This window comes from Cucurbita maxima, unplaced genomic scaffold (assembly GCF_002738345.1).
Source record: "Cucurbita maxima cultivar Rimu unplaced genomic scaffold, Cmax_1.0 Cma_Scf00007, whole genome shotgun sequence".
Classification (NCBI taxonomy): Eukaryota; Viridiplantae; Streptophyta; class Magnoliopsida; order Cucurbitales; family Cucurbitaceae; genus Cucurbita; species Cucurbita maxima.
In genome coordinates this window covers 3,501,613-3,511,985 of record NW_019272023.1, presented here as the reverse complement: position 1 = coordinate 3,511,985, position 10,373 = coordinate 3,501,613, and the positions used below count along the sequence as shown (strand labels likewise).

At 35.3% G+C, this 10,373-nt stretch overlaps 2 protein-coding genes across 2 annotated transcripts; both read left to right on the top strand.

Moving 5' to 3' along the window:
- The first annotated feature begins 1,925 nt into the window (after positions 1-1,925).
- On the top strand, positions 1,926-5,349 carry LOC111482457 (protein ABHD17B-like). The gene is made up of 6 exons (XM_023128240.1): positions 1,926-2,227; positions 2,903-2,939; positions 3,044-3,280; positions 3,363-3,410; positions 4,156-4,625; positions 5,270-5,349. The coding sequence occupies exons 1-6, from the start codon at positions 1,926-1,928 to the stop codon at positions 5,271-5,273; spliced, it is 1,098 nt and encodes a 365-aa protein (XP_022984008.1). The 3' UTR covers positions 5,274-5,349.
- Positions 5,350-7,437: 2,088 nt separating this feature from the next.
- LOC111481994 (mucin-1-like) lies at positions 7,438-8,175 on the top strand. Its single transcript, XM_023127621.1, has one exon. It carries the CDS (start codon positions 7,438-7,440, stop codon positions 8,173-8,175), a length of 738 nt encoding a protein of 245 aa, XP_022983389.1.
- Positions 8,176-10,373: the final 2,198 nt, after the last annotated feature.

Genomic DNA, 10,373 nt, shown 5'->3' with positions numbered 1-10,373 from the left:
CTTGTCTTCTCATACATGTTAGGCTAGAAAATTGTTTGGTTTGAACTAAACTAATATAGCTGCTAAACCCGATCATCGATGTACTCGATGTATTTTGTAAACCCTGAACCTTCAGAACCAAGCAGAGAAATCTGTGAGGCACAAAGTCCAGATTCTCTGCCATTGATAGGGGACATGTCTCATCATCCCATCACTACAACAAAAAAGGAGAGGTAGAATCACAGAGACCCACAACTTCTTTTCTTTACATAAAACATGGACCCCCACTTCCTTTTTTTCTGCCTGTAGCTTCATTTCTACTTCCTAGTGATTTTTCCTTTATATTTAGTTGTTATTTAGTCATTTTCAAACACAAGAGGTTGATGCTTGCTTTATGATCTTGATTTGAAGCTTTTCTCCTTAATTTTGGGCCCATGTAGTGTGGCTGATATCATGATTCATGACATGTTTGGATTAATCTTTTTTCTTCTTGAAATACTTTTTGTGGGGTCTGGAAACATAAACATGTTTGAATTTCCGGAAATCAATGTTTGTGATTAGTTTTGACTAAATTTCCATCTACTACATGCATATATCATGATCGTCGAAGCCTTTTTATGGCGTGATTTGAGTTTGAAAAATTTAGCTGGTAAACGTTCTTTATCTCTATGATTTGGATAGAGTAAATAATCATTCCCTTCCCATATGCCTATTGTGAATTGCTTTCTTCACTTTAATTGAGAATGATTTTTACCCTTTGCAGCAATTGATCAGGATGGAGCTTATGGGACCTCAGAGGTCAGGAAGAGTTCTTTTTCCACCTCTTCATCGACGAATCGATATGTTCGTGTATTTGCCTAATCGAACAATTCTTAACCATTTGAATTTGTTAAGCTTGAAATGGAAAGACATGTTTTTTGTAACGATTTCCCTTGGAGAGGAGAATAATTGTAGTAAAAATTTTGTATCAATGTTAAAAATAAATTATAGGGAATATACCAAAAAAAGGAGGGAAAAAAGAGAATTAGAAGAGAAAAATGGGAAATGCTCTTCATTCAACAGTGTTTATGAATGTTGTATCCCACTTGATCCTTGAATGCATAATTTCTAGAAGTGTTTATGATTTCTTTTCATTAGCTACTAATATTGATTCATTCAGTAGCGGTTAAATCACTACTTGTGTATAGTTTTATAAATAAGTTCGATTTCAACTTAGCTATTCTCAAATTGTCTATGATACTTCTGTATGACTTTATAAATAAGTTGATTTCAACTTAACTATTCTCAAATTATCTATAAAAAAAGGATTAAAATCCTCGATTATACGTCAGATATATTAGTTAATCAGTTAATCCGGGGGTTTATATAATATCAATGGATGGTCAAATTTTTTGATATCATTAAAAATAGCTTCTCTGTAAATTCCAGCTCTGCCCTTCTCTCTCTCTCTATTCATTGATTGTACAGTATATTTTAGTATATTGAATGATTAATTTGATCTTGAATTAAATAATGAGTACCAGATGAAAGAGGAAGAACATGAGAGCCATGATATGGTTGGAGCCAAATGGCAATGCCCATTTCTTGACCAAATTAAGCATCAGCAGAGAGCTCTGCGTCCTCCATTATTCCCTTTCACTCAGAGTACAGAATTCTGACTCTTCAAATAATTCAACCTCCACACCATTCTCTGAGCTCTGGTCCACCGTTCCACCCCCCTCCTCCTCGCTCTAAACCATGGGAGAGAAGCCTTGATTCTTTCAAGAATGTAGTTACCGGATGAACATCCTCTGTACTTTTTTTCCACTGTCTCTAAAAGAATCGAATCGTCTGGAAAAAGGAAAACAAAGGGTTGTTGACCAAATGAGTCTTGGAAATTCGATTTGATCAGTCGTTTTTTCAGTGTAGAATCTGAACATTTTTCTGGGTTTTGAGCCGGCGGCGATATGGGCGGCGTTACCTCATCCATGGCGGCCAAGTTCGCCTTCTTCCCGCCGAACCCACCTTCGTACAAGCTCATCATCGATGATCTTACTGGCCTTTTGCTTCTCAGCCCTTTCCCTCATCGCGAAAATGTTGAAGTTCTGAAACTGCCCACTCGCCGGAGCACTGATATCGTTGCAATCTATGTCCGGCATCCGATGGCAACTTCGACTCTGCTTTATTCTCATGGCAACGCCGCCGATCTGGGCCAAATGTATGAGCTCTTCATCGAGCTTAGCATTCACCTGCGTGTTAATCTAATGGGGTACTTTCTTTTCCCCATTTCTTAAACATTTGGATTCATACTTCTTTCTTTCTGTTCTCTCTTTTTTGATATCTGGTTATCTCTGTTTAAGCCCTTTGATCTTCTCAATTGATGCTTTTGATTGCTAGCATTTTGTATAACTTAAGAGATGTAGTAGGAGGGTGTAATTCTCATAGAACTTTTTGTTGTTGCTAGGTTTCCTTGTAGAATTTGATTCACTTCTTTAGCATCGACTTGTGGAGCTTAAGTTCTGTTTCAACTTTTTGTGAGTTATATTTTGGTAGATCTTCCATATTTGTGGGCATCATCTTCCCTATGTTCGTTTCAGTTTATGAACATATCATCCTTATAAATCAAAGTTCCAGAGCTATATTTTTGGCCAATTTAGATTCTGAGAAATATGGTATGCATCTTAATCAATAAAATCTTAAGCAGGCCATAGCAATGACACCCTTTGCCTCATGGAATTTGTTAATTCGTAGGTTATTTCAAGCACGGGTAGGAAATGATGTGAATCCCATGCTCATCTTTTGATTTTCCGACTTTTAAAGCTCATGAAGCTCGTGTTCTTGTTCAATGGAAGTTCTCGATCTTGTCATGTCTACGCAATCTAACATTATCCTGAAACAATAAGAAGCAACTGTTCCTGATACCACTGCCTTTTACTCCTTGCAGGTACGATTATTCGGGTTACGGTCAATCATCAGGAAAGGTGTGTTGGATTTTCCTTCTGATGAAAGAACAACACTGTATTCTATATCAATGCAATGATAGGATCTTTTCAAGTCTCATTTGTGACCTGTTATTGTGTTGCAGCCATCTGAGCAAAATACATATGCAGATATTGAGGCTGCATACAAGTGTCTTGAAGAAAGCTATGGAACCAAGCAGGAAGACATCATCCTATATGGTCAATCTGTTGGGAGTGGTCCGACTTTGGATCTTGCAGCCCGACTTCCTCGGCTAAGAGCTGCCGTTTTGCACAGTCCAATACTTTCTGGCCTAAGAGTCATGTATCCTGTGAAACGCTCTTACTGGTTCGATATCTATAAGGTAAGATTGTGTTTTTGATTTATTGGTTTTCATATCCATGCCATGTGTAGTAAATGGCCTTTGTTTTTTGGTCTATGTGCAGAATATCGACAAAGTTTCGCAGGTTAATTGCCCTATTCTCATCATTCATGTAAGGATGGTCTTCAACCTATTTCCTCTTCATGGTTTTGTACATTGTTATTTAACATATGAGTTATGGATATGATTATGCATCAATGTGACACAGCTTTGAATGTGTCGAGTATTTTGGTTCTTTCTACCTTCCTTAGTGTCATTAGGTACTCTTTCTACCTTCCTTAGTGTCATTAGGAGTTCAGTAATATTGTCTGTAACAGCCCAAGCCCACCGCTAGCAGACATTGTCCTCTATGGGTTTTCCCTTGAGGGGGAGGTGTGACACAGTTTTGAATGTGTTAAGTATTTTGGTTCTTTCTATCTTCCTTAGTGTCATTAGGAGTTCGGTAATATTGTCTGTAACAGCCCAAGCTCACTGCTAGCAGATATTGTCCTCTTTGGACTTTCCATTCCGGGCTTCCCCTCAAGGTTTTAAAACGCGTCAGCTAGGGAGAGGTTTCTACACCCTTATAAAGAATGTTTCGTTTCCCTCTTCAACCAATGTGAGATCTCACATTGTTAGTCTGCTCTACTGCTATGAGTAGAAGAAGAGGAAGTATCATCTTGTCAGTTTTGGTTCGGTTTTTAGAATTGTATGCCTTGAAAACATCAACAAAATTAACCGAGTCTATCGACCAACATTTTTTGTTTATCCATATAATGAAATGAACCACATTATCAAACCATTGACTTTTGCATACAATTAGTATGAAAGAATCCTGGAAATTATCAAGATTAAGGGATTTTTACATCATTTTGCAGGGAACTTCAGATGATGTGGTTGATTGCTCTCATGGCAAGCAACTTTGGGAACTTTGTAAAGAAAAATATGAACCATTGTGGCTAAAAGGAGGAAACCACTGTAATCTGGAGCTCTATCCTGAGTATATCAGACATCTAAAGAAGTTTGTATTAACAGTTGAGAAACCGCCTTCTCAACGATACAATACTAGAATGAGTACAGACCAATATGAGCAGCCACGAAAGAGCACCGAGTTTTTCGAGATTCCAAGGAAGAGCACGGATAGGAGAGAAAAACCGAGGCGGAGCATGGATCAACCAGAGAAGCTGAAGAATCACTCTGATAAGTTAGACAAGTTTAGACTCTCCTTTAACCATGGGGAAAGGTCTCGCAGGAGCGTTGATTGTCATGAAAAGTCACGGAAAAGCATCGATCACCAGCTGGAAAGAGCAAGAAAAAGTGTTGATCGGCTCGATAGAATACGAACCGGGTAGTTCTTACTATAGATAGATTGAAAGATTCAAGGAATTGGGTGTGCATTTGCTGGGAAAAGGTTCCTTTAGTTTTGATTTCTCATAACTTATTCTCTGCTGGGTGCTGCTGTGTTGTTTGGCTGGTCACGGCCTATTATATATAAACTTGATGCATCAGCTTTCCACAACTTTGTTTGAGCTTTGTTCCCAATATATAAACGTAACCAAAAGGAAGCCCTTTCATTTACCATTGTCATAGGCTAGGAAGACCCGACAGGCTCGATGAGTGTTCGAGTTGGAGGAAGCTCCAACCATGATCAATGCCTTAGATTCGGCCCTTTCATTTACCACTGTCATAGGCTAGGAAAACCCAACAGGCTCAACGAGTGTTCGAGGCGGAGGAAGCTCCAACCATGATCAAAGCCTTAGATTCGGCCCTTAGGATTTCCAGTACCTTCCCTTGACATGGAGCTAAAAGAGCTAACTGTAGACGACCAAAGGTGTCGGTAACGAATGAAAGAGCTACTACTAACACCAACCAACCAACATGATAGAGGCTATATTGACAACACATGAGTGAAAGAAACAAAGTACCATGTATCGTGTCAGTTCTTTCGATATCGAATACGAGTACTCATTATCTTGTATGATTTGATTGTAGGTGACAAATACAGGAATCCAAAATGTAGGGATGATTATTATAGAGACGCCATAGTCAAAGGTTGACGACAACGACGATGAACAATTGTTTATGTAATCCGAAAAGGTGTTGAGAGCTAAAGACATGTTGGCTTTTGGAAGATGGGAAGAACAAGAAAAAGGGAGCATGCACAGTGACACAATCGCACTTTTGAAGGCAGCGGACTAGTGATTGTGCAGCACTCACTTTCCAACGACAAGTGAACTAAGCTAATTTGTTCTTGCGTCACCTACGGCCAAGCGACGTATGATCGAGCCTCTAGCCTCGATTTTAAAAGAAAGTTTTAGAAAACGAGAGTAGAGAGAGATTTTAGAAAGAGACGTTATATAAGCAAGCAAGAGAGAGATAACAACGGCTTAGCATATATAACCTTGGGTAAGAAGAAGTTGACAACTAGTCATATTCCCTATACTACATTCTGAGGCATTTTCATGTCTGTTAGGCCTAGACATGATATTTTTGAGGCGTCATACGCCCTAAAACTACAAAAGTAAAAATACTAGAATGAAAAGACATGACAAGGGTTTGGCTTGCCATGGACAACACGTCCTGAACGAGCATGACCGTGACACGCAGCTCAGTGTGAGTGTGACATGAAGAAGGCTCTGCATTGGCAGCAAATGGGAGGTGAGGATTTGACTTTCTGTCTTTTTCAAACTTTTCTTCTGCACAATCTGTGTTGTGATGTCTGGTCTCCTAACACAACATTTTGAAATGCTTTCAAAGTTTGTCCCTTTTTTGGCTGTCTGTTTGACCTTCTACTTCTTCCCCCACCATTTGCTCAATCGTCTTCTCGACTTTCAAATCGTTGTTCGGTTTGTTTCAACGAGAGCTTTGTAATATCTCTGAACTTCTAACTTCGTAGCCGAGGATATATACCTTAATCAAACTCCACTATCGTAAAAATTTTAATTTTGAATTTCAAAATTAATTTAAAGGATAACTCGCTCGATTTTAAGAAATTTACATTTTTGTCCATGGCCTAACCGATCAAAACCCAATATAGACGTGATTTTATAAATTTTTCCTGCAATAATATATTAAATTTAAAAGAAAAAATATTTAATTTTGTGACTTCTATGAATTACCAAATTAATATTTTTATTTCTTTTGATTATTTAATTCTATGAATTACCAAATTTAAAAAATACTGTATTAGTAAATATTTGTTTAGAAAATTATATTGTAATTAAATTTAAGGAAAAAAAAATACATGTGTATTTGAATTTTAAAATAAAAATAAATTTGTTATCAAATATTAATCTTATTAAATAATAAATTTATAAAAAAATTAAATATTACATAATTTAGTTGTGTTTCATCCTTGTTATATTAATAATATTATTAAGATAAGATAAGATAACTTTATCCATATATTATAAATTCTTTCGATCATGAACGTTATCTTATCTTATTATATGTCAACCACATATTATTTAAGATTACATTAATAATCTTGATTTTTTTCTTAAAAATTAAATAATTAATTGAAAAATTTTAAGACATAAATTATAACACGTCCATATTGGTTGAGACATGAACCCTCTCAAAGTCATTTTTGCATACTGTGTCCAAACTCGATCCTATATTTCAACCTCTGACTCAAGGAATGAGGCATGATATCGGTACACTCAGTCATCCGATATTGTCCTTAGAAACAGATTCCCAAAGAAAAGACACCCAAAACATCTGTCCTGCCATTGATATTGTGAATGATTTTCAAAATAATTTTAATAATTTTTTTATTCAAAATAATTGGAAACAACAATAATTTAACCTTAAAAAACCTGTTTTTTTTTTTTTTTTTTTGACCAAATAATTTACCTTAATCATTGAAAACATTCAAAAATAAATAAATAAAATAAAATAAAATAAAATAAATCTTACCCACAAGTCTATTTTGTTATTTTCTTTTAATAGATATTGATAAAAGTCCTTAAACTATGTCAAACTCTAATTTTATATCTTTCAAATCTCACCATTCATTTTCCCTCTCTTCTTTCTCTCTCCTCTTTTTTTACCTTCTATATAATCTCTCACTCTCCATTTTCGTTTTCATCCTTCCCTTTCTCTACCTCAGAGAAAATTACTGCCATAGAAAATTACTGTCCTCTCCAAGTAATTTTACTATGGCTTCTCAATCTGTTCTTGTTTTTGCTCTGATCTTCGTCGCCGCCGTCGCCGGAGCTTTTGCCGAGGCACCCACTGCCTCCCCTTCGGAATCCCCCGCGCCGAAATCCGCGCCTTCTGACTCCGAAGCGTCATCTCCATCTTCCTCTCCAGCCGATACTCCGGCGGACACACCGGCAGATACTCCGGCGGAAACGCCGGCAGATACACCGGCGGACACACCGGCAGATACTCCGGCGGATACACCGGCAGATACTCCGGCAGATACTCCGGCAGATACACCGGCGGATACACCGGCAGATACACCGGCAGATACCCCGGCAGATACTCCCGCGGACACTCCGGCGGCTTCATCTGAGTCGTCGCCATCCCCGGCAGCCTCTGCTCCGACTTCGCCCTCTGAGGCTCCGGCGAGTAACTCACCCGACAGCTCCCCGGATTCCTCCCCCTCCGTTTCTCCTTCTCCAGACACCGACTCACCAGCTGCGTCTCCCGCCGACTCCGGCTCCCCCGCTGCCTCGCCTGATTCCGATTCGTCTTCTCCCCCCTCTCCCACCCCCGACGCCGCCGATAGCCCCGTTGCTGATGGCCCTTCAGAGGTTGATGGCCCCACCTCTGATTCTCCGGCTGATGCGCCCGACGGTGATGCAGACAGCGGCACTTCTTCTCTGAAACTCACCTCCGCCGCCGTCTGTGGTGCCGTTGCCGTCGCCGTCGCCGGACTCTTTGCATTCTGAAGCTAGCTTAAATAAGCATTTAATCTTTTTCATCCATATAATTGACAATAAAAAATTGAAGAATGTGTAACTAATTATCGGGAAGAAAAAAGAATTAAATTATAATTAAAATTGATAATTTTGGTCGTTGTAATATTTTATTTTTTTTTTTTTTTTTATAGAAAAATCTCATTTTTGAAGAGAAAAATACATATTACGTTACTGATTTATTATTCCATCATAATTATCTAATTAAATAATAGTATGAAAATATCCTCCCTCACATATATCTCTATTTTCGTTTATTTAAAAGTTATACAATTGTTTTTCTTTATTTTAAACTTATTATTATTATTTTTTCTCTCTATATATTACTTTGTAAGTAAATAAATAATTAATTTTTTAATATTAAATTTTAAAATTTTAGAAATTATGTTAATCACTATATTATATTTTTATTTATAAAATATCATCAAATTTATTAAATTAAAAAATATAATTTTTAGCCACTAGTTTATCTCTCCATCGAATCAAATTAGCCAAAGGTGTGCGTTCGTGAGCCCACCCTAAAGTTTCAATCAAGCAATTGTCAATATCTACTCCAAGAAATTAAGAACATACGCATAAACTATTCATACCAAAAGGATTATATCCATTGATAAGTTGTGAAGAGTTTAACCATCCCATCAAATAAGTGGAAGATTCATTAAACTGTGAAATGTTACCCTGCCATAATGTGATGCTTTCAGTGTCAATAAAAAGTAACCCATCAATGGTATTTAACATCCAGAAAACGGCCAAATAAAAGGCGTATCCAGTGCCCATAAAAAGTAACCCATCCAATGGTATTTAACATCCAGAAAACGGCCAAATAAAAGGCGTCCCAAGCCGAAATATCAACGGGAATTTTTCTTGTTGCTCGGCTTCTTCCGCTTTTTATAGTAATATCTTACATCATGAATCTAATAGCTTTTATAGGTATAATAACAGTACTATTTGGAGCTAATTTAATGACATTAAGAGAAGTTTAGCCTATTCTACAATGTCTCAATTGGGTTATATGATGTTAGCTTTGGGTATAGGGTCTTATCGAGCTGTTTTATTTCATTTGATTACTCATGCTTATTCAAAAGCTTTAACAAAGTCAGAATATGATGTTAGTTATTCCATTGATAGGTTGTTGGATATTCTCCGGATAAAAGTCAGAATATGGTTCTTATGAGGGTTTAATAAAGCATGTGCCAATTACAAAAAATGCTTTTTTATTAGGTACCCTTTCTCCAGATAAAAGTCTGTGTGAAGTTTGAAGTAAAAATTGATAAAAATATTACGGCTAAAAAATTTAATATATATAATAAAAAAAATGTTGAAAATCTTTAATATTTTATTTTATTTAAAATAGCTTAACCAATAAAAATATCCTCAAACGTTTAATATTTAAAAAATATTCTTTAACGGTACAAAAATTGATTAATACCCTCCATTTAAAAAAAAAAATAAAAAATAAGTACAATATTTAAAAAAATATTTATGAAATTTGAAAAAAAATTACTACAAATATTTAAAAAATATTTATGAAATTTGAAAATGGCATTAATATTTACCCTTATTAAAAAAAAATTACCTTTGGAGTATTTATGTTAGTATGTTAGTGTTACTCTTAATTCCATTTTTATCTCTGCAACATTTTACCTCATAAAAAAATTATTTTTTTACACGAGGAACTAATATATTGGTATTTTTTAATTTCTTTAAAAAAAAACTTAAAGTTATTTTTGATTTTTTTTTAAAAAAAATTAAGAGTATTAATGAAAATTTTTCAAAACTTTACGTGTATCTTAAGGATATTTTTAAAATCGAGGTATTTTTTAAACAAAGTATTACGGATTTTCATCCAAAACTAACCTGCATTTTTTAATTTTTTTTTAAAGCGGGTATTTTTTAGAAAATTTTTTTTTAAAATATTATTGAAACTTTAAAAAAAATGGAATATTTTTTTAAATGATATTTTTATTAATTTAGCTAATTTTTTTTAAACACTTATAAGAGATAAAAAGGGTATTTTTTTAAAATTTATAGTTGTTTTTTAAACCATTTCAAGGTTTGAGTATTTCTTTTTTTAGTTTAAAGAATATTATTGATAAATTAATGTATTATTGATTTTTTTTTTTTTTTGAATTAAGTTAATTTTTTTTTTTTTTTTTTTTTTTTTTTTTTAA

Excerpts from the sequence above, each read along its gene's own strand:
- LOC111482457 (XM_023128240.1), top strand. The coding sequence starts at position 1,926 with ATGGGCGGCGTTACCTCATCCATGGCGGCCAAGTTCGCCTTCTTCCCG. Across the intron at positions 2,228-2,902 it reads CTGCGTGTTAATCTAATGGG|GTACGATTATTCGGGTTACG; the intron begins GTACTTTCTTTT and ends TACTCCTTGCAG. Across the intron at positions 3,281-3,362 it reads ACTGGTTCGATATCTATAAG|AATATCGACAAAGTTTCGCA; the intron begins GTAAGATTGTGT and ends GTCTATGTGCAG.
- LOC111481994 (XM_023127621.1), top strand. The coding sequence starts at position 7,438 with ATGGCTTCTCAATCTGTTCTTGTTTTTGCTCTGATCTTCGTCGCCGCC.